This window comes from Nicotiana sylvestris, chromosome 4 (genome assembly GCF_000393655.2).
Source record: "Nicotiana sylvestris chromosome 4, ASM39365v2, whole genome shotgun sequence".
NCBI classification, from domain to species: Eukaryota; Viridiplantae; Streptophyta; class Magnoliopsida; order Solanales; family Solanaceae; genus Nicotiana; species Nicotiana sylvestris.
The window spans coordinates 144,454,544-144,479,249 of NC_091060.1; the positions used below are offsets into that span (position 1 = coordinate 144,454,544).

At 34.4% G+C, this 24,706-nt stretch overlaps 2 protein-coding genes across 2 annotated transcripts; one reads left to right on the forward strand and one right to left on the reverse strand.

Annotated features, from left to right (window-relative positions):
- Positions 1-4,064: 4,064 nt before the first annotated feature.
- On the reverse strand, positions 4,065-5,349 carry LOC138890290 (uncharacterized). The gene is made up of 3 exons (XM_070173665.1): positions 4,990-5,349; positions 4,680-4,935; positions 4,065-4,597 (listed from the first exon to the last, which is right to left on the reverse strand). The coding sequence occupies exons 1-3, from the start codon at positions 5,347-5,349 to the stop codon at positions 4,065-4,067; spliced, it is 1,149 nt and encodes a 382-aa protein (XP_070029766.1).
- A 14,724-nt stretch (positions 5,350-20,073) lies between these two features.
- Positions 20,074-23,726, forward strand: LOC104216475 (receptor protein-tyrosine kinase CEPR1-like). Its single transcript, XM_009766524.2, has 2 exons — positions 20,074-22,761; positions 23,175-23,726. The coding sequence occupies exons 1-2, from the start codon at positions 20,286-20,288 to the stop codon at positions 23,573-23,575; spliced, it is 2,877 nt and encodes a 958-aa protein (XP_009764826.1). The 5' UTR covers positions 20,074-20,285; the 3' UTR covers positions 23,576-23,726.
- Positions 23,727-24,706: the final 980 nt, after the last annotated feature.

Consider the following 24,706-nt stretch of genomic DNA (forward strand, 5'->3'; position numbering starts at 1 on the left):
CTTTGATGTTTTTTTTCAAGGGTTTATATACCTTAAGTACATAATCAAATATCTAAATAAGTTCAGTGATTTAACAAGTCAACTAAACATGATATTGGTGAAAATTACCCAAAAACGTTTGAAACAGAAATTCTGGACAGTATCACTGTTCTACGTTGTGACTCAGTTTTGAAGATCTATACGGACAAACTAAACTTTATAGTCTTCATAAAAGTTGTAGATCTATGTCTTAACGTTTCATAACATCTTGAATCACTACCATATCAATTTTTAACAAAAGGTTATGCTAAATTTACTAACAGCAGTACATGGAGTATTTCAAGAACTGAAAATCTGGACAGCACCTGCCCTGTACTTTCTGACTCTTTTTCAGGTACATAACCACAAAGTCCTAGATCACTGAAAGTCCTAGATCACTGAAATCGGAGCTCTGTACAAAAAGATATGTAGAAAATACTAGTAGATGTCTAGTATAAAAACGGGTTATAGAAACTTACCAAGAGGAGCAACTTGATCTTCACCAAAAATGAATTTTGTGTGTTGATTTAGTAGAAATCCATGGTTTTTTTTTATGAACCTTCAGTTTCTTGTTCTTACAGAGGAGAAAGATAGAGAGAGATAGAGATAGAGAGATAGAGTAGAAAGATAGAGATAGAAAGAGAGAGGTAGATATTTCTTCTTCTTTTTTTGTTTCGGAAGAGTAGAAGAATAGGGAGCTTACGGATAGATATGAAATAAAATGATTCCTCAACTACTAAATATTCTTAGATAAATACAAAAGGTTGGAAACCCAAAACTTAATTATATACTATATTTAATAACAACTCGTCAAAATAATATTAAGTGTTACATATAGCAACACCATGGAACTTCCTTGCCAATATTAACACAACCTAAGTAAGAAATTTTCATATACTGACCATTTCACATTTAGGAAGTGCAAAGTAAAATATTTCCTCGTTAAAAAAAATGCTCAATCAAGAATGCAAATATTGTAAAAATTTTGGAGTGTTACAACTCTCTCTCCCTAAAAAAATTTCGTCTCGAAATTTACCTTGTACTAGTCCCGAAACAAATGTGGATATTGAACTCGCATATCCTCTTCTCGCTCCCAGGTAGCTTCTTCGCCTGAATGATTTCTCCAAAGAACTTTCACTAATGGGATTCTCTTTTTTCTAAGCTCTTTTATCTCCCGCGCTAAGATTTGAATTGGTTCTTCTTCATATGTCAAATCAAGATTAACCTCAATAGACTCAATAGGAAGAACATGAGATGGATCTGAGCGGTATTTTTGAAGCATAGAAACATGAAAGACGTTGTGGATCTTACCTAATTCAGGTGGCAAAGCTAGCTTATATGCAACCGGACCAATTCTTTCAAGTATTTCATAAGGTCCAATAAATCGAGGACTAAGTTTACCTTTTTGGCCAAATCTCATAATCTTCTTCCATGGAGATACCTTTAAAAATACCTTATCGCCCACCTGATGCTCAATTTCACGTCTTTTAAGATCAGCATAGGACTTTTGTCTGTCTGAAGAAATTTTCAAACGATCCTTGATGATTTTTACCTTATCTTCAGTTTGTTGCACAATCTCAGGACCCACAAATTTTCTTTCACCAACCTCATTCCAACAAAGAGGCGTTCTACATTTTCTCCCATATAAAGCTTCATAAGGAGGTATGCCTATGCTTGATTGGTAGCTATTATTGTAAGCAAATTCTATTAGGGCCAAATGTTTGTCCCAACTACCCTTAAACTCAATAATGCAGGCTCGAAGCATATCCTCCAAGATTTGTATTACCCTTTCAGACTGGTCATCTGTTTGTGGATGGAAAGCGGTGCTAAAATTCAACCTGGAACCCAAAGTTTCTTGCAGACTAGACCAAAATCTGGATGTAAACCTCGGATCTCTATCAGACACAATAGAAACAGGGATTCCATGCAGCTTCACAATCTCATTAATGTACAATTCTGCTAAACGTTCCAGTGAGTAGTCCATTCTGATTGCCAAGAAATGAGCACTCTTAGTTAGTCTATCTACAATGACCCAAATTGCGTCATGATTTCTTTGAGTACGTGGAAGTCCAGAAACAAAGTCCATCGTTATCCTTTCCCATTTCCATTCAGGTATTGACAAAGGTTGCAGTAAACCAGCTAGGACTTGATGTTCGGCTTTTATTTGTTGACATACCAAGCATTTAGAAATGAACTCTGCAATGTCTTTCTTCATACCACTCCACCAATAGTGTTCCTTAATGGTCCGATACATTTTAGTACCTCCAGGATGCATTGCATAAGGTGAACTATGTGCTTCAATTAAGATCTGCTTTCTCAATTCATCATCATTAGGAACACACAACCTATTTTTATAAAATAAGGTACCATCTTTCCTTAATGAAAAATTTGATTCTCTTCCATTTTGGACTTCTTCAACCCGTTTCACCAGCTTCTCATCTAACTTCTGTGCTTCTTGGACTTGCTCAAGTAAGACTGGCTTGACTTGCAAATTAGCAATGATAGAACCATTAGAATTAAATGAAAGGCAAACATTCATGGCTCTTAATTCAAGAAGCAAAGGCAAATGACTTAGAGTTAAACTTGCAAGGGAATTGCGACTCAACGCATTTGCAACCACATTGGCTTTACCAGGATGATAATCAATCGTGCAATCATAATCTTTGATGAGTTCAATCCATCTACGTTGTCTCAAGTTTAACTCTTTTTGTGTACCCAAGTACTTCAAACTCTTGTGATCAGTAAATATGTGACACTTCTCTCCGTACAAGTAATGCCTCCAAATTTTTAAGGCAAAAACAATGGCAGCAAGTTCAAGATCGTGAGTGGGATAATTTAACTCATGTGATTTCAACTTTCGAGAGGCATAAGCAATTACTTTCCCTTCTTGCATCAAAACACAACCCAAGCCACGATGAGATGCATCACTGTATACCACATAATCTTTTCCTTCAAGCTGGCAAAGAAAGTATTGGAGCTTGTGTCAACAAGGATTTGAGCTTTTCAAAGCTCTCTTGACACTTGTCATCCCATACAAACTTAGTATCTTTCCCCAAAAGTTTGGTTAAAGGAGAAGCTATAATAGAGAAGCCCTTCACAAACCTTCTGTAGTATCCTGCTAAACCCAAGAAACTTCTTATCTCAGTTGGAGTTTTAGGGAGTTTCCAATCAACAATAGCTTGAATCTTACTAGGATCAACCTTCACACCTTCAGATGATACAATGTGCCCCAAAAATGCCACTTCATTCAGCCAAAATTCACATTTGGAAAGCTTAGCGTAGATTAGAATTTGCATGACAATTCGGATATGCTTATCATGATCTTCTCTATTCTTGGAATAGACTAAAATGTCATCAATAAACACTACCACAAATTGATCGAGATAAGGCTTGAATATACGGTTCATTAGATCCATAAATCCGGCAGGAGCATTTGTTAAACCAAATGGCATTACCAAAAATTCATAATGGCCATACCTGGTCCTAAAAGCAGTTTTAGGAACATCTTGCTCCCTCACACGCAACTGATAATATCCAGACCTCAAGTCAATTTTTGAGAATAAGCTGGCACCCTTCAGTTGGTCAAACAAGTCATCGATTCTAGGCAGTGGGTATTTGTTCTTGATTGTTACCTTGTTCAGCTGTCGGTAATCAATGCAAAGCCTAAGAGTGCCATCTTTCTTTTTCACAAATAAAACAGGAGCTCCCCAAGGTGAAATACTGGGACGGATGAAACCTTTCTCAAGAAGTTCTTGCAATTGAGCCTTCAACTCTTTTAATTCAGCTGGAGCCATTCTATAAGGAGCGATAGAAATAGGGGTAGTTCCCGGGACAAGATCTATAGGAAATTCAATCTCCCTTTCTGGAGGCAACCCAGGAAGATCATCAGGAAATACATCAGGAAAGTCGCACACAGTTGGTATGTCCTTAAGACTTGGACTCCCCAATCGTGTATCGACTATATGAGCAAGATAGGCATCACAACCTTGACAAATCATTTTCCTTGACAAGACCGCTGAAATAATATTAGATACCAATGATCTTTCTCATTGAACTACTATGTGTGAATGTGCAGGAGTTCTAAATGTCACTTGCTTCAACCTACAATCAACCACTACGTGGTGTCTATGGAGCCAATCCATGCCAACAATAACATCATAGTCTTGGAAGGGCATTTCAAGCAAGTCGGCAGGGAAGACCAGATTTTGAATCATGAATGGACAATCTCGGTAAATCCTGTTAACAACAGCCTGATGACCTAATGGACTCGTGACCAGCACATCAAAGTCAAGTCTCCCAGATTTAACAGTATCAGAAAATGCAAGTGATGAGCAAACATAAGAGTGCGAAGATCCAGGATCAAATAGTGTAACAACAGATATGCCAAATAAGTGAAATTTACCAGTAACCACGCCTGGGCCATCCTGGTCATTCTTCTGTCTCATAGCATAAACTCGTGCAGCAGCTCTTGACCCACCAGCCTGATTAGCTCCACTCGAACCCGCTGCTTGCATATTTCGAGGTCTAGCACTGCTATTAGCTTGAGAATGAATAGTGGCAGGCTTTTGAACTGATCCCTCTGTATGTGAATACGAAAAAAGGATTAGGATTAGGACAATCCTTCACTTTATGATCCATACTTCCACAATTAAAGCAAGCACCGGAAGCTCGTCTACAGGCACCATAATGATTCTTCCCGCACTGTGCACAAGTAGGGGTATGAGTTTTGCCTTGGCCATAACGTGGAGTACTGGCAGTAGAAAAATTCGACTTATTCTGCTTATGATGTAATGATTTATGTGTACTCTCAGTCTTGGAATAATCAAACTTTCCCTTTTTGGATGGACCGCCATAATCTGAATTACCCTTCCTAAACCTGTTTTCTCTCCTACTAGCTTCTTCCTTGTCAATTCTTTCCTAAGTAAGAGCAGCTGAAATCAGCTTGGAAAAAACATCAAGTTGTAAGATTGCCACTGATTTTCGAATGTAACCATTCAAACCTTCTTCAAATCTTCTGCACTTGTCTCTTTCACCATCAATAATACCTTTAGCATAGCGAGAAAGCCTGAGAAAGTTTTGTTGATATTCTGCAATAGACATACTTCCTTGTCTTAAATTCAAAAACTCTTTCTTTTTAGCATCACAATAGACAGGGGGAACATATTTTGCACGAAATAATTTCACAAAGTCATCCCAAGTCAGCACCGGAGGTTTTGCTTTAGCATTTAGCACACTTACCCACCAATCATAGGCGTCTTTTTGTAAAAGAGAGATAGCATACTTAAATTTGGAAGCATTAGTACACTCCAGTTGTTCAAAGACCCTCTCCATGCGCTCGAGTCATTGTTCAGCTACCGTGGGATCTGTAGTGCCTTCAAATTCAACTCCGCCCATTTTTCTCATCTTCTCAAAATTCATTTCACTAGGTTCTGACCTTGTCCCAGCCAAGTGACGAAAGAACTCAGTCATTTGCTGGAATGGAGGAGTCATAAATGGAGTATTATGACTCATTGCTCTTGGATTACTGCCCACTTCATTTCCACTAACACGAGGATGATTTAGGTCAGGCAAGGGTTCCTCATTTTCTCCCTGAAGGTGAGGCATGACATTATGCTGAGCCTGACTTTCATCAACGGATTCAACAGCTCTATTCGAAGAAGAGGCCATATTAAAATTCCTATAAAAGATAAGATCACACTGCATTAGGGACATGTACATGATGCACGTGCACACAGAATCCAATAAATTAAATTAAACAAGTATGCAAAAATTTATAAACTCCAAGTCATTTTCAAAAAAAAAAAATAACAACAAATACTACGTACTATCACAACAAAACAAATCCTAGAATCACAAGCCGTGGCTCTGATACCAAAACTTGTAGCAACCCCTTTGGGAGGCTACTACTTAAGAAACAAATCTAATTCCCTACTTACAAAATATTAAAAGAGATATTAATAAAAATATCCAAAGTAATTTAGTAGCGGAAATAGGCCCATGCGAAAAGGTTCAAAGTGCAATATCTTTTTTTAACATACACCATAATTTTATTTAAAATAAAATACAATGTCAAAATATTAACACAGGGTGATATAACCCTTCTTGAGCAATCAAGAGATTAAAACAACCTTCTAACAAATTTATACACTCATTCAAAATCACTGCAAGTTTGTATTATACATAAATTTTAACTATCGGGTATAAAGAAAGGGAAACTAGTTTTCTCCTTTTCTACATATTTACAAGACAAAGTGTAAATTCAGCATATTACAAGACCTGAGCCGTTAAAATACCCTAATACAATAAAGTAGGTTACAAATTCAAGTTACAAGATTTTTTTGGTCTTTAAAAACCAACAAGCCTCCAAATAACATAAGTGTGACATATACATACATATATATATATATATATATATATATATATATATATATATATATATATATATACATATATATTTTGTATATCCTGTACATCATGTATACGTCCCAAAACTATGCAAAACCAAGGTGCATATGCAAATGTGATCTTCATAAGTTCTTCCAAAAGACTAATTCACCCTGGCCATCTTCAGATTTCATCCCGAACATTTCCTACGATAGAAAACAACTATCGCTAAGCATAAAGCTTAGTGGTGTATAAACTTTAGGCTTGGAGTCATTAAATTCTCCAATTCCCCTTTTCAGTCATAGTTAGCTCAATTTAACATAATTTAAAACAAGTGAACAAATATATCAAACATACCAATATCAAACTTTGAAGTGTTTCCAAATATTAATAACAATGCTCAAGAGTCTAGAAAGTGTATACTATCAATTTAAGGAAGTATACCAATTATCCATTTTTCGCCCAATATGTACGTCATGCCATCACACTAAGCATAATCAGATATCAAGATGGACCGAAGCCCCAAATCAAGTAGGGTCAAAACCCAATAGACAAGAGAATCAAGAACCATATTAAAAATGGCTTCCTAGTTCGTACTTAACACGGACAAGTTCCATAATCCAAGACGAACTACAAATCCAAAGTCAAGATGGCAAAAGATCCGAATCAAGAGGCATGCCAAGTGAGTGACCAAATCACTGCCACAAGAAGGACAAAGTCCCAACAAGAATGCAAAATGATCAAACAATCCGTACGAATGGGCGATTTAGCAAATTTCTGACAAGACTTAATATAATACGAATATAACAATATAAATTGAAGACAATAAAAACAAAATATCAGGTTATTTCAACATATTTCCAGCAAGCAAAAAGAGTACAAGTTTATACACAAACCTTGGTGTTTTACCATAAAACAGTTCAATCACAACTTGTGGACGTTCGAATCGTCAACGTTGTAAACAAACCAAATCTGTCCACTTCCTCAAACACTTCTCCTTTGATGTTTTTTTTCAAGGGTTTATATACCTTAAATACATAATCAAATATCTAAATAAGTTCAGTGATTTAACAAGTCAACTAAACATGATATTGGTGAAAATTACCCAAAAACGTTTGAAACAGAAATTCTGGACAGTATCACAGTTCTAAGTTGTGACTCAGTTTTGAAGATCTATATGGACAAACTAGACTTTATAGTCTTCATAAAAGTTGTAGATATATGTTTTACCGTTTCAGAAAAACTTGAATAACTACCATATCAATTTTGAATAAAAAGTTATGTTAAATTTACTAACAGCAGTACATGGAGTATTTCAAGAACTGAAAATCTGGACAGCACCTGCCCTGTACTTTCTGACTCTTTTTCAGGTACATAAACACAAAATTAGATTTTGATTCCTTCATAAGAGTTGTAGATTTATGAAATACCTTTTTAGAAAGTCCTAGATAACTGAAATCGGAGCTCTGTACAAAAAGATATGTATAAAATACTAGTAGATGTCTAGTATAAAAACGGGTTATAGAAACTTACCAAGAGGAGCAACTTGATCTTCACCAAAAACGAATTTTGTGTGTTGATTTAGTAGAAATCCATGTTTTTTTTATGAACCTTCAGCTTCTTGTTCTTACAGAGGAGAAAGATAGAGAGAGATAGAGATAGAGAGATAGAGTAGAAAGATAGAGATAGAAAGAGAGAGGTAGATATTTCTTCTTCTTTTTTTGTTTCGGAAGAGTAGAAGAATAGGGAGCTTACGGATAGATATGAAATAAAATGATTCCTCAACTACTAAATATTCTTAGATAAATACAAAAGGTTGGAAACCCAAAACTTAATTATATACTATATTTAATAACAACTCGTCAAAATAATATTAAGTGTTACATATAGCAACACCATGGAACTTCCTTGCCAATATTAACACAACCTAAGTAAGAAATTTTCATATACTGACCATTTCACATTTAGGAAGTGCAAAGTAAAATATTTCTTCGTTAAAAAAAAAATGCTCAGTCAAGAATGCAAATATTGTAAAAAATTTGGGGTGTTACATGCTACATCTTTAAATGGATGTAGGTGGTTCCATAGCAGATAGTGTTGATTGCAGCTAGTGGTGTGCCCTCTTTCCAGCTGACTTGGTGAGCCCCACATTATTTCAGGGTCCTATATCTTTTGTATCTTATGTTCACCTTCTTATCATATTTTGAGGTAAAGTCGGGGCCTTGTTACGGGCACTATTTTAGCACCTTCTTTTGTATCTACTTAGAGACTCTATAGACATTATGTGGGTTGTATATGGGTATTGGGAAGGTCAATGGATTATGTTGTGTTTTGGATACTTGTTCCACTAAATCGTAAGGTGTATGTATTTTGAAACTTAACAATAATGTAACTAATGAATTGGCTTAGTAATGTACTTTTATGATCTCTTATTAAGAAAGTTGGGTAGAAAGTGTCTAACAGGCTTACTCGGTCGGGTTCACTCGGTTGAGTGTCGGTCGCGCTCCCCAAGCTTGGGGCATGACATTGCAGCTCCATTAACTAAGTTGACCCAGAAAGTAGTTAAGTTTCAATGGTCAGACACTTGTAAGCAAAGTTTTCAAGAGTTAAAAAAGAGGTTGACCACTGCACCTGTGTTAACACTGCCGACATGTTTGGGTGGGTTCACAGTATATTGTGATGCCTCCATTTGGTCTTGGTTGTGTTCTTATGCAAGATGGAAAAGTTATTGCTTATGCTTCCAAGAAGTTAAAGAATCATGAGAAGAACTACCCCACACATGACTTGGAGCTTGCAGCAGTGGTGTTTGCATTAAAGATATGGCGACACTACCTTTATGGCGAGCATTCTGAAATGTTTACAAATCACAAAAGCTTCAAGTACATTTTCAAAGAGAAAGAATTAAATTTGAGACAAAGAAGGTGGCTCGAGTTATTGAAGGATTATGGCATCAATATCCTTTATCACCCGGACAAAATAATATGGTAGCAAATGCACTTAGTAAGAAGTCAATGAGTGTCTTGGCACATATAGCACTACAAAGGCGAACTTTGGGTCGAGAAATGCAAAAACTGGCAAATGGTGGAATTAGATTAGATGAGATCGAAGAAGGAGGTATGATTGCTTATGCCTTAGCGCAATCCTCTCTTGTTGCGCATGTTAAGGCTAAACAAGAAGAAGATCTATACTTAGTAAAGTTAAAAGAAGAGTCAGAAACAAATAAAGCACTGCTTTCACTCTAGGAAGTGATGGAGTTTTGAAGTCTAATGATCGATTATGTGTGCCTGATGTAGATGGGCTTAGGAAGGCCATAATGGAAGAAACTTACAGTTCGAGGTACTCTATCTACCCAGGTGCTACCAAAATGTATCTGGACTTGAAAGAGTTGTAATTGTGGAAAGGCATGAAGAAGCAAGTAGCAGATCATGTGGACAAATATTTGAATTGCCAGCAAGTCAAAGCCGAGCATCAGAGGCCTGGTGGCCTAGCTCAAGATATAGAGATACCACAGTGGAAATAAGAGATGATTAATATGGATTTTGTAGTAGGTCTGCCTCGCGCATACTGTAATCATGATTCAATTTGGGTTATTGTAGACCGACTAACAAAGTCTACGCATTTCCTACTAGTAAAGATAACATATTTCACAGAGCAGTATGCACAGTTGTACATCAAAAAAATAGTTCGATTGCATGGTACTTCAATTTAAATCATATTTGATAGAGGCCCTCAGTTCACGATGCATTTTTGGTAGGCATTTAGAAAATATTAGGCACCAAGGTCAATTTAAGCATAGCTCCATCCACAGACCAATGGCAAGATAGAAAGGACCATTCAGACTCTCGAAAATATGTTGCGTGCATGTGTTATAGATTTTAGAGGAAATTGGGATGATCACTTGCCACTTATAGAATTTTCTTATAATAACAGCTATCAGGCCAGCATTGGGGTGGCTCCTTATGAAGCGTCGTATGGGTAAAGATGTAGGCCTCAAGTGGGTTGGTTTGAACCAGTAGAGGTGTCGTTGATTGGTTTAGAGTTTGTTTGTGAGGCTTTAGAGAAAGTTCAGCTAATCAAGAGAGGCTGATAGTGGCTCAGAGTCGTCAAAAGTCTTATCCTGACAAGAGACATCGTGATTTAGAGTTCATGGTTGGTGATAAGGTATTTTTGAAAGTCTCACCAATAAAAGGAGTTATGAGGTTCGGTAAGAAAGGAAAACTTAGTCCTAGGTTTATCGGGCCTTATGAGATTGTAGAAAAGACAGAAAAGCGGCTTATGAGCTAGCATTGGCCGTTGAGTTATCCTCTGTTCATCCTTTATTTCACGTGTCTATGCTTAGAAAATACATTTATGATGAGTTGCATATAATACCTGCCGACACTATAGAAATTAAATAAGGCTTGACTTATGAAGAGGTACCTATAGAAATTCTCGATAGGCAAGTAAGAAAGTTGAGAAGAAACGATATAGCATCGGTAGAAGTTCTGTGGAGTAATCATGATTCAAAAAAGGCTATGTGGGAGGTCGAAGAAGATATGAGGAAGAAGTATCCTTATTTATTTGAGGAACAAGGTATGTGAACCTAGATTTGGCTTGGCATTTATATTTTAATTATTAAGTACAAGTTAGCATGTGTTTATGTCCTTGCTAATTATTAAGTACAAGTTGGCTTTGTTGAAGTAATTTAGTTTTTGTCAGAGTATATTTAGTTATTAAATAATCTAGTACTATGTCAGGGTACATTTAATTAATTAAAGTGATTTACTTTTGCTGAAGTGTTGTGCTTTAGATTTTGGTTAGTTATTGTGATACCTCCTTGCCGGAGTGTGAGTAATTAATTTATGAGCTATGCATGGTGCCTATGAATGATCTGTTATGATATATTTGATTGTTATTGGTGTAGTTGTGGTATTGGTGATATAGATTTCTTTTGGATAGTCCAATTTACAGGGGAGACTCTGCCGAAATTTTTGAAAATTTAGAGAGTTAGCCAAAATTTTGAGTCCCTTGGAAAGTGAGTAGTCCTAAGAAAATTTAAGAAGTTCAAGGAATTAAGGAATAATTGTTAGCTTAAGAATAAAGCCCTAGCAACATTCGAGAACGAATGTTTTTAAGGAGGAAACATTGTAACACTCCTCAAATCTATAAAAGTTTCAAGATACACTAAATATAGAATTTAATTTTTTTTAAATCTTAAATTATACTTTTATTACGGATTTTAAACCTCTGTGATTGACTTTTGAATTACTTCTCTATTTATAAATAGTTGGATATACAATTAGAAAAATATTAATAATTTTAATATTGTTAATTATTAAAAGTGAGTACAAACTAAATACTAATTAAGTCAAAAAAAGAGAGAAAACAAATAAAAAAAGCACGTGAATAACCTAAAGCCCAAAGTGGGTTGTTATAAGAAAAGGCTCAAAGCCTTGGACGAAATACCAAGAAGCATATTTTACTTTTAAAAGGCAAAAGGCTTAAAAAGCCTTATACAAAAAAAAAAAAGTAATTAGAACGCTACTTAATAGAGAACCACGAAACAGAGGCAGCCTTGCAGCTTACGCACCCAGGCAATAAAAATTCTAGGTTTTTTTACAAATAACTAATCCTTGAATTTAGGTATAAAAATTTTCTATTCTCAATTATCCTACAGTATAACAATTGGATAGTTAATTCCCTTCTTTCTCTGTATCAACATTAAGTTCAATGTTTAGGTGTGAAACTTTAAAATTAATTAAGTGCACTGACTGTTGTGGAATCGATTGGTTGACAGGTATAAATCTGACCAGAGCCTACGTATTGGCTCGAGGAGTTTTAAGGTGAGTGGATATAACCCTTTACTAAACTGGTTTAACTCACAAAAGCACGCATATAAGGTGTTTGATGAATTGCTTACAAAAGTTAATATGTACTTAATTGGAGTGAGTGAGTACCTATTAACTTAGAATTGTTCTAGCTAAAGTTTAGATGATTTATTATGATATATGAGTATAAATTTTCAAATTTTTGTGTTATTCTTATATGCCATTTTCATGTTGAAAATTCATGAAGAAGCAAGAATCTTTAGAAATACTTTTGAATGTTTATTTCATTCTTACGCCATGCTTTACCTTTAAGGATACCAGTATGAATATGTATAGGATGTTTCAGAAAAGATTTAGACTTGAAAAATCACAAGTAAAAGTTTTAGAAAGAAAAGATTTTTGGGAGTATCCTCTATTCTGAGAAGGAGTCATCGTCCAGGTCGAGGGTTCTGACCAAGGCATTGACTTCTTGAAACTACTTGTGCCAAAGTAGGGAGCACACGAGCCGAGAGTCTCGTTGCTGAGAATTTACTTAGCTAGGCTAAAATATGATACATGAGCGTTGAGAACTATGAAGCGAGTGACACTTCGTGTATTGGGCCTATTCGATCAGGTTGGGATCGAACCTGTGCCGATCACAAGGTGACTAAGACAGAAATAAGTCAGGATAAATGGAACTCCCGAAGTATAAAGTGAAGTATTTTTTTTATAAGAAAGAAAAAGAAAAGAATTTCTTTTAGAATATTCATAAACTGCTATTATGCAATTATTTTAGAATTGTGCTTAGAAGCTTTATGTTTTTCATGCATTTAGAATCTTTGCTCATAATGTATATTTTATTAGAGCTTCATTCCCCGTCGTTGAGACTCATTGAGTACAATGGATGATACTGGCGTTCTCTTTTGGGAACCTACGTTAGTCTGCGGTACAACGTAGGAACCGATTTTGCTGGCGAGCGGGCTACATGTTAGGACTTTCCTCTCTTCCAATGCTATTGGTGAGCTCCGCTTTTGTTCGTGGAGTATTCCTTGGGGTCATCTTTATTTAGTTATTTTTTTGTTTAGCCAGGCAATATCATGTTCTGAGCAGTGCGTCAGTTTATCAGTATATGCTTCATAGACACAGTCGGTGGGTTAAGAGTCAGATATTTTTATAACAACTTGGTAGTATTTCAGTAGTTACTACGAATAAAGTGTTGGAGTTGGTTTATTTTAGATATTTAAATTAATTAAAAGTATTTGGTTAAAGTATTGTCTTGCTGCATATAAAGTTTAAAGTTATAATAGATTTGATAAGCGCAGATGGTTCGCTTGGTCAGGTTTAGTGATCGGGTGCCGGTCACGGCTTATTCAAAAATGGGTCGTAACAATGGCATAGACCAATGAATGTTCCAACAATTTTACCTAAAAATTCGAATTGCGATATACTTCCGGTTGGATTTTCTGAAACCATTCTACATTTCTACTAAGTAATATTTATATGTAGTAGTCTTACATTTTAAAGTTTTTTTTAGTTCATTTAACTATTATGCTACCTAGTAGTATTATCTAACTTTAAAATGCTCATTTTATCTTTATTGAAATAATTTATAGCTATACAAATATCTACGCTAAAAAAAATTCATTTTTTTTTCTACATATATTGAGATGGAGGGAGTAACATTTTAAACCTCCATATTCAATCAAACATGATAGGAATCATAAACAAAAAAGGCTTTAGGTTACATTTGCACTAATCAGCCACATTTTGAAGGCTCGTTGGTAGAGGTCTAGGACTCTAGGTTCAACATATGGCCCGAGTGTTTGTATATAGCTCCTTTGGACATGACCTAAGTGATTATGACCTAACTAATTTGCAGTCTTAGAAATCCTCTAGGAGTACTTAGGTACTATTCACTTAAAATTCTCTTTTTTAACTATGAATCATATCATGCATTTATCTATATGTACTCTCAATACATGTATTTTTATGCTACCTTTGATTTCTTATAAAATAATATATAGATTCTCGTGTCAGTGTTCCGTGGAACATGGCAAGGTTGGAGAAGATAAAATTTAGAGAAAGTGGTTTCCATTTCGGATCGACAAGCTCACAAAGTTGTTTTTGAAGCTCTTCAGTAAAGGAAGCTCTCTTTTCATGGTTTCACAAGCATGGTTCATTTGTTCTCGTGTTATATATTGTAGGGAGTGAATAATAATTGGTAAACAAACAAAAATGTTATACTAACATAGTCGCAAAGAAAGAAAAAAAAAGGAACAAAAAGAATAAAAAGAAGGAATAATTGACGTAATTAAGGAACCCCTAATAGTAGCAAGTAGCGAGGTTTTTGTTAACCAGAATTACTAAAACAGCTCAACTTGACAAATGGAAAGTTAAATGTTCTCAGCATGATAATATAGGGCAAAAAAAAAAAAAACTTCCCGACTTTCTGTTTGAATGTTGATTAAACCGAAATGTTAACTTTATATATTATACTATATTACAATTTAATTATATAATTATTTAATTTTATTTATGTGTATATAAATTAATTTTAATCAAATAATTATAATATTTCAAAGTTATAAAAGTGTAGAGGCTCGCATTATATTAATCTTCTGAAGGTAAAATGTAGTACCTCTCATATTTTATGCGATATATTGTTTTGTCAACAAAATTACAAAGTGAGGGTATACCAGACTTTTCACAGAATAACCTAAGCAACGTGTCATTAGACCTGATGTCTTTGCATTCATTTTTTGTTGCTGTGTTTTTAGGTTAGTTCATCTGTTTACTATCTTTCTATTGTCTCTCTGGTAACTGCCGAATTTGGTATCTTTTTTTTTTAGTCAATTAAATTTGAATTTCATGTGTTAGATATTTTTTCTAGTGTTACACTGACTATAGTGTGTACATAATATAAGATCAATAATAGTTTTAGCCTTTAGCTCACTAGCATCTGGATTTTGGAGTTTGCTTTAGGCCATGATACCGTTCGTTTAGGGCCAAACATTAGCTTATAGATAATGGAGATTTTGAAGCATGCTAAATTTCAATTAACTTAGTTTTTGAAATGAAGGGACGACTTGAGGTTGTAATTTTGATAAATAGGTAAGGCTGAACTGATACAATAGCAGGTTTCTTTCAGTGTGTATTTTTGTGTTTGTTTGAATGAGTCATATCTCATGCTGTTCAAAAGTTCTCAGATTTGGTGAAGCTATTGATATTATATACTACTAATTAGTTGAATTATATACTAGAAAAAGGTAATCCTATCTCCTTTAAGGGCTCTGCTTGTAGGTACTTTGGTTGCATGGTGTCTAAGTAAAAGTATATCTACACCATTTTTTATGATTGCTTTGTTAGTATTTTCTGACTTTTGCCTTTTTTGTGTTTGTGGTTACTCAGTTCTAATTTGTGGATGATAAGAGAAATTGGATCTTGCCATCTCGGTGGATTTTGTGTTTGTTTTGCTTGGGGTTTTATTAGGGGTTTGAGAGGGCAAAAGTGGTAAATTTCTCTTAGCAGCTTTATATAACATAGCTACGGATGGTAAATTTGCTAAAAATATAACTACAATAAGTTAGGTTGGCATATTACTTTGTTTAGACTAATGAGATCCGATTAAGAACCTGTTGATCTGCAACTATATGATGTTTGCAAATTCTTTGATAGCCTAACTCTCTTCTTTTAGTCCCGTGGTTATAATTTTAAGCTAATCTATGTGTATGTTTATTTATTTATTTATGAATTATGCTGACATTGTTAGTTTAAGTATATTACAATTTATTTTTGTTATGCACCATCAGGACCATTTTTTATTTTTGTTTTTGTTTTTGTTTTCTACTGTCTATAGCACATGTAACTTAATTATGCTACACCACTTCATGTTACCTTCTTTTGGAATTGAATGCTTTCATGTGATAATCTTTGCTCCGTTATGCTTTTTTCTCTCAAATTACCAAGCCTTTTTTCCTCCAAATTGAGTCGTTGAGATTCATATGTAAACAATATCCAGCAATTCAAACTATGACTTCTACCCAACTGGTCCCTTATTCCTCTTTCTTTTTCAACTGTCTAAGAAAAGAATTTAATTGTTGAAAGCAAGTACAGTAGTAGTATTTATTTAAAGACAAATACGGATAAGAATTTGTCTAATCTGGCATCCTATTTGGCAAGGGGTCAATAAGTTCGAATTCTTGATCGCTTTACTTATCGATATAAAGTTGCAGAATATTATTAGGTATTACAATGTAAGCTTTATTTCTTTGTCTCATTTGTTGCTTTTTTAAAAGCAATGCAAGACATTGACCATGAAAACGCAGGTTATTTTTGTAAAATTACTACTATTCTTGCATTTTTTCACACTTTTTACTGTAAATGATTACGTCATAATCCTCAGAATCTTATTTAGTCCAAATTCTCTCTCTTACTTATGTCATAATCGAAGTTAAAATCTATTAAAAGCCTTTAGTGTTTCACCAATAGGAAACCACGATGACCTCAATGCACTTTTGCCTTTTCTTCCACTTTTATTAATCAGTGGTCTCTTAGGTTGGAGTTCATGATAATTCACAAAAAGAAAAACAATTAAATAAATTAGATAGTGCAATAATAAAGCACTAAGATAGAATTGCTAACTCCATTATGGAATAATGTTTTAATAGCAGGGGGGCATTATATTCCCAAAACTATCATTACAAATTGACTCGCTAAAGCTAATCTTATTCATTCCTTTACACAAAGAAAGGAAAAGAAAGAAAGAAAGACGAAGGGAATAGATATATGCGGCCTGCCGCAATATTAACTTGACACTAAAAGTAAAAGGTAATGCCCTAACTCTAAAAGAAGAATTAACTCAAATAATCGTCCATCTAATCGCTTAAACTAAAAATAACCGGCGAATGTATAATGTTTGTATAATTAATTTTGTATAATATTTGTACAATTGTAGTATATAATTAATATATAATGTATGTATACCAGCCAGAAAAAGTAAAACAGTAAATCTTACATGCCATTTGTGCAAAAATCCCAAAGTAAAAAAAAGAAAAGAATTCTTTGGCCATCTTTTAGGGCCTTAATCACAGCTTGGATTCCTCGCCATACTAAAGTGGAATTGAGAGTTCTTGCGGTCAATTTAGGGGAGAATTTTCTAAAGTGATGTTATATTTCCTTTTTTTCCTAATTACGTAGTTAATTAACCAAAAAAAGAAGAGAAAAACGATAGATTCAAATGGACATATGAGTCGTTATTGGAAACCACCAGCTCTAAATTAATATTAAAATTCAAATTTGTGACATCTTGATTATTAAACTGCCTCTTTATAATAGTAGAACTGATGTTGGAGTTAACTTATATTTCTAGGCAAGATAAGTTTAAAACTTTTGAAAGAAACAGTAGAAGACTCCGATCCCCCGTGTATATTTGACCTCATCTATAGTTGCTAGATCAACAAAAAAAAAAAAAAAATTCCATTCAGAACGAGTGGACGTCTTTATTTGCATTTCCACTATTTGAGCACCTTATCCAAATATCCAATAGATATTCCCATTTACGGATTCAATAAGATATTCCGGCTGATCTTGCTGGTAATGGTGGCCGAGTGATATTCCTTGTTTTTCTGGTTCCTATGGAGAGTTGAGGTAGGAGCATACAAGAAAAAAATGTTGACTACTGAAATTCTCGAGGGTCAGTTGGGGCGCGATATTTACTCTGCGGCTAATGAATGAGCCCATCCTTCTTTTCTTCTAGATATAAATATCTAGCTCTTGTTTACATTATGGTTCGAACTCGTGACGTGACCTTAAGCCACTTGCTCTTATTACTAGACTAGAATAGAACAAAAATATCTCATTACTTTTATGGTTAAGACAAACTTGTATGCAAAAAGAGGTGCAAACATATATATTTTGGGTGATCAAGATTAGGTTGATAGATATTTATTTATCAGCGAGAAAGTTAAAAAAAACAGTCAAACACAAGTAGTAACTGAAAGGGAAAGGAGAAAAGGGGGCAACAGATTCTTTAGCGTCAAAACCATAACAGTTACTCTGTTAAATTCAACAACACTATCCTCAAATCTTGCAGGTGGTCCTTTCCAATGCATTATAAGATTTCCTAATAAATTTCATACACGCTGCAGAGATTCAAGCTTATCCACATTCATCTATCAGCTACTTGTTATAACCTTCACTATTTTATTGTTTGGCTAAGCTTATAAACTGATCAAACTGCCTTATAAATACTTTTTAGCTTATTTATGCGTTTGGTAAAATTAAAAGTGCTTATAAATTAAGTGCTTATAAGCCAAAAATAAGCCAAAAGTCATAAGTTGGTCTCCCCCAACTTATCAAATTTCAGCTTATAAGCACTTTAAGTTTGACCAAAATATTTACTATTCTATCCCTAAAATACTTCTTTTTAAAACAAAGCTCTTCGTATACCCAGTTCTTCAGCTGCATATTATTAATTTCAGCACTTTTATCCAAATACGTAACTGTTTATTTTTTAAATCAGTTTCAGCACTTAAAAGTGCTTTTCAGCACCTAATGCTTATCAGCTACTCTAAATCAATTAAGCCAAACGGGCTCTAATTTAGGTTCGCACAGGTAATGACTCATTAAAGGAGAAAGCGATGTCTACAGAGGCGGACATACCCTTAAGATTGGGGGGCGGGGGGTGTCACCGGCCTTGGTAACTTCAGGAAAAATATATGTATTTATGTATATATATCTTAAATAACATGTATACATTTTGATTGGCACCATAAACTCAAAGATTAAACAGTTGCATTGGTTAATTTGGGGAGCACATCTTGACTTTTAGCGTTCTGTTTTTGTTCGTCTTCCACTCCAACATCTACTCAAATTTTAATTTGACAATAGTGCCTCCGCCATTTTCAAATCCTAGGTCCGTTTTTGGATATCTACCAGGAGTTTGTCCATTTCAAGGCTTGGCCTCGAGCCATTGATTAAGGGTAGAGGCATCCCATCCATCTCACCACATTCTTTGGTGGTATTTTAATGAATTTAAGAGCATAAGAAATCAAAATGTATTTCCGTACAGTTGTACAACGTGTCCCATTTTTAAGATGTCTGAACCAAGGTCAACATAGAATAAGTGATAAATACATGAGTTCTGTGCCTTTATTCGAATACTCTTGTATATCTGAGCTATTTAAAATAAGAAATACCTTAAACATGTGTATTCTCAAAATTTCAGTGTTTGGCCACTGACTTTTTGTCTCATAAATGCACTAGCACAAAGCACTATTTAATATGGAAAGTTTCATGCCTATACGTAATACTATAAGCGTGTGAAAAAATGGGATCTGAATAAACATCAATCCTATGCAACATAAGTAGATAAATAAACTTTTGATACATGCTTAGATGGAGGTCGACAAGATAATACGCGCGATACACTTATCCAAAAACAAGAAAAGAACAAGATAATATAATACAAACAAAAATTAAACTACTTAACTATAATTCCATCTCTAATCCAATATACCATCAATAGAAAAAAATAAAAATGATCAATTGTTAAGACCATTGGCTACGAATATAAAATAAAACGATACTATTACAAAATAAACATCAATTTGATATTAGAAGGAAAACCTTACAACCTTTATACAGCTGGATACAAACCGAGTTGAGATAATAGATTGACACTATTTGCACAAAATTTTGCTTACGCCACTGATTAAGACTTTCTAAGAATTGAATATGATCATATTGACAAATCTTGATCAATAAATCCTTGCAGAAAAATAAATGAGAAGCAAGTTTATTGCGACAGCTCTTCATGAGTATAAAGGCCTTTTAAATAGATGTTATTCTCTTGGGGTTGCTAGTGAGGGTATAAACATAAAGCTTCTTTTGTGCAAAGATAGCCACTTTGTTTGTCTATCTCTCACTTTCAATACATGAAATGCTTCTCACCACTCCACCAAATGATCCCATCAATCATCCCTTTTATTATATATTTCTTCACTACTTCTCCATCTTCTCAACTACAACCAAAATAACCATTTCCCTCTCCCTCTATAGCAAAAATACCAAATTTAATACACTTTGTTAAAGTTCACTATGACTATTCAGAAAGTTATCACTCTTGTGTTTTTTCTTACCTTGTCCAGCTTTTGTCAAGGTACAATAAATGATCAATCTCAGTTCTTTGTTGTAATGAAGAAGTCTCTCACAGGGAATTCTTTGTCTAATTGGGATAGTGAAAAACCTCTTTGTCAATATAAAGGAGTTGGCTGTGATAATCAAGGGAATATTACAAAAATTGATGTTTCAGGTTGGTCTTTATCAGGCCAATTTCCTAATGATGTGTGCACTTATTTACCAAGATTACAAATTGTCCATCTTAGTCACAACAATTTCCAAGGTGGTTTTCCTAAAAGCATCACTAATTGTTCTTTTTTGGAAGAGTTGAATATGAGTGCAACATCACTTACAGGTCAAATTCCAGACTTGTCACCTTTGCAATCCCTGAAATTACTTGATCTTTCCAATAATCAATTAACAGGTGATTTTCCTTTGTCAATTACCAACCTCACCAACTTAGTCCTCCTCAACATGAACGAAAATCGCCATTTCAATCCATGGCAGTTACCACAGGATATTTCCAGGCTTACAAAACTCAAGTGGATGATCTTAACAGCCTGCAAATTGCATGGACCAATTCCAGTGTCCATAGGAAACATGACATCTCTTATTGATCTTGAATTAAGCGGAAATCGCCTAGTTGGTAAGATACCAAGAGAGTTAGGGCAGCTAAAGAATTTGAAACTCCTTGAACTTTATTACAACCAACTCGAAGGTCAAATACCCGAGGAGCTAGGAAATTTAACTCAGCTTATAGACTTGGATATGTCTGTTAACAATTTAACAGGCAAAGTACCCGAGTCTATAAGCCGCCTTCCTAAGCTAGAAGTTTTGCAGCTTTACCATAATTCTCTTTCAGGAGAATTTCCAGCAGCACTTGCGAATTCAACAACCTTAAACATCCTGTCCCTTTATGACAACCTCTTCACAGGAGAAGTCCCACAAAACTTTGGTCTTTCATCAGCTTTGTTAGCATTGGACTTGTCTGAAAATCAATTTTCAGGAAAGTTACCACCTTTTCTGTGTAATGGAGGTAAACTGAATTATATTCTTTTACTCCAAAACATGTTCTCAGGTGAACTGCCAGAAGGGTATGCGAAATGTGAGTCTGTTGTTCGCTTTCGAGTGAATTACAATCTGTTGGAGGGAAGAATACCAGAAGAACTTTTTACTCTTCCTCATGTTTCAATTGTTGATGTGAGTTATAACCATTTTAGTGGTCCAATTCCTAAAACAATAGGAAGTGCTAAGAATTTATCTGAACTTTTCATGCAAAGTAACAGGTTTTCAGGTTTGCTTCCTTTTGAAATATCTGGAGCTATTAATCTTGTGAAGCTTGATCTTAGCAATAATCTCTTGTATGGTCCAATTCCTTCTGGTATTGGTGACTTAAAAAGCCTCAATTTGTTACTTTTACAAGGTAACAAATTCAATTCTTCTATTCCTGAGTCACTTTCTTCACTTAAATCTTTGAACTATCTTGATCTTTCAAGTAATCTTTTGATGGGGAGTATTCCTGAAAGCCTAGGTGAATTGTTACCAAATTCAATGAATTTGTCAAACAATTTACTTTCTGGTCCTATACCTCTCTTGTTTATAAAAGGAGGTGTTTTGGAAAGTTTTTCAGGGAATCCGGGACTTTGTGTACCGGCCTCTCTGAATTCATCAGACATGAATTTTCAAACATGTTCACATAGTTATAACCATAAGAAGACGTACAACATTGTTTGGATTATTGGTGCATCAGTGGGAATTGTTATTGTTGGAGTTATCTTGTTTCTCAAACGATGGTTTGGTAACAAAAAAACGGAGACTGAACATGATGATCATTCGATGTCATCATCATTTTTCTCCTACGATGTTAAGAGTTTCCATCGATTAAGCTTTGATCAACGTGAGATTTTTGAAGCTATGGTTGAGAAAAACATTGTTGGATATGGAGGATCAGGAGCTGTGTATAAGATTGAGTTAAGTAATGGAGGAGTTGTTGCTGCAAAGAAGCTGTGGAGTCACAAACATAAGCATTCTGTTTCTGATGATCAATTGGTTTTGGACAAAGAACTTAAGACAGAAGTTGAGACTCTTGGTAATATAAGGCACAAGAACATTGTGAAGTTATACTGCTATTTCTCAAGTTTGGACTGCAGTTTGTTGGTTTATGAATACATGCCTAATGGAAATCTTTGGCATGCTCTTCACGGGGGGAAATTCGTATTAGATTGGCCTATTCGACATCAGATTGCACTCGGTGTAGCACAGGGTTTAGCCTATCTTCATCATGATCTTATGCCACCAATTATTCACAGAGATATCAAATCTACCAACATTCTCCTTGACATTGATTACCAGCCCAAAGTTGCTGATTTTGGCATAGCCAAAGTTTTGCAAGCCAGAGGAGGGAAAGATTCTAGTACCACAGTTATTGCTGGAACTTATGGTTACTTAGCTCCAGGTAATTTTCTCAATTTATTAAGTATCACTTTTAATCCTATAATATCATTGAATGTTTCCAAAGTGGAGTAATTTTGTTGAAATTCTTAGAGCTTAAGAGTTACATATCACTCTAATTTTAGATAAGAAGAATTAACTCAAATAGCCGTCCACTTAATCTCTTAAAGTAAAAATAACCAGTAGATGTATAATTTATGTATATTATATGTATAACTGTGTATAATCAATGTATAATCCACGTATACCAACTAGAAAAGTAAACATTAAAGCTGGCCGGCTATTTATGTAATAATCCTTTAGATAATTAGACCATTTATATAAGAAATAGGCAAAGTTCACTTCCATATAACACATGTTAAAAGGGTTCATTTTGGCTTAATGTTACTCTATTTTGGTTCAATTTGTTTATAACAGAATATGCATATTCTTCAAAGGCAACTACAAAGTGTGATGTTTATAGTTTTGGAGTTGTTCTAATGGAGCTGATCACTGGAAAAAAGCCGGTGGAATCCGAATTTGGAGAGAACAAGAACATTGTTTATTGGGTTTCAACAAAAGTGGAAACTAAAGAAGGAGCATTTGAAGTCTTAGATAAAAATGTCTCAGATTCATTCAAGGAAGACATGATTAAGGTACTTCGTATAGCTATACGTTGTACGTATAGTACACCGGCTCTACGCCCGACTATGAATGAAGTTGTTCAGCTCCTAATTGAGGCAGATCCATGCAAATTCAATTGTTGCAACATGTCAAATAAAAAGAAGAGTGACACAGAACAAGTTATCAATAAGCCAAAGAGCATATATGATTTGTAATTTTAGTATTTTAGATTGGTATAAGGTATATAGAATCTAACTGTATGGTCTTAAAAACTTTGAGATTCATTACCTAAGAGAATCAGTCTCAATGTTTTTTTTTAAAAAAAAATAAATGGTATAGTATAATATAGATTCTCTTTATCTTTTATTTCCTTTTAGTGTCACTTTGCTTTATAGTATTGGCCTGTTATGTGTATTTGAGAATTTATGAAATACAATAGCTTTATGGTAACGCATAAATATTTGTATGGCGTATTCCTCATTGACCCACAACATGAAAATAAGAGTCATTCTTGTACGAAGTTTTCTGTCGGAAACAGCCTCTTTATCTCCACAATGTAAAAATAAGGTCAACGTATATATTACCTTCCCAAAATTCCACATGTAAAAATATTGTTATTGTTGTTGTCTGTCCTTTACAAAATTTGTTGTTTTCTTCTTCTTTTTTCATGAGAGTTGTCCAATAAAAGAGGTTATAATCAAAAGGAAAAAATGTAGGTAAGGGTGGAAGGTCTTGATTCAAAGGGACTTTCTTTTGTGCATGAAAGTGGGGTTTCTGATTCCAAACTTTAAAATATAAAAATTATTTTGGTTCATGGAGGGACCTATTTAGCTCATATATATATTCCATTAAAAAGGAAAATGGCAATGGCATGATTGATTGATGAGTATCGTCTTTGTCTCCATTTTAGCAAAGGCAGTACACTTATGAAAAGCATAAAATTACTTCCCTTTTTCTTATTCTTTTTTCTTCTTTAAATTTTTTTAATTTAAAAATTCTATCTGGCTCTCTTTTTGAAGTTGAACTCTACTGTTTTTGTTGAAATATTAATGTGAGGACAAAGTATGAAAAATAACCAAGCGAATATACGTCGATGGTAGTGTTCCACGAATCTCCACTTCCAAATTTATATTATTATTCTTTGGGTGGGAGATCGTATTCTTTGAAGTCATCTAACAACCATTAGATTACCCCCTATACACTAGGAACATAACTAGCTAGGCCACTTTTATTAGACAAGAAATAAACCAACTAACTATAAATATCTCAACGTGAGGTGTTAAAAAACATTTTTCAACATATCACGAGACCAAAACAATGCATAAATTAACATGAACTTCAATTAT

What these genes read in the sequence shown, in the direction of transcription:
- LOC138890290 (XM_070173665.1), bottom strand. Translation starts at nt 5,349, where the DNA reads ATGGAGAGGGTCTTTGAACAACTGGAGTGTACTAATGCTTCCAAATTT. An exon ending in GTTACATTCGAAAATCAGTG is followed by an intron (nt 4,936 to 4,989) that starts GCAATCTTACAA and finishes GCTCTTACTTAG; the next exon opens with GAAAGAATTGACAAGGAAGA. An exon ending in TGCCTGTAGACGAGCTTCCG is followed by an intron (nt 4,598 to 4,679) that starts GTGCTTGCTTTA and finishes ATTCACATACAG; the next exon opens with AGGGATCAGTTCAAAAGCCT.
- LOC104216475 (XM_009766524.2), top strand. Translation starts at nt 20,286, where the DNA reads ATGACTATTCAGAAAGTTATCACTCTTGTGTTTTTTCTTACCTTGTCC. An exon ending in TTATGGTTACTTAGCTCCAG is followed by an intron (nt 22,762 to 23,174) that starts GTAATTTTCTCA and finishes TGTTTATAACAG; the next exon opens with AATATGCATATTCTTCAAAG.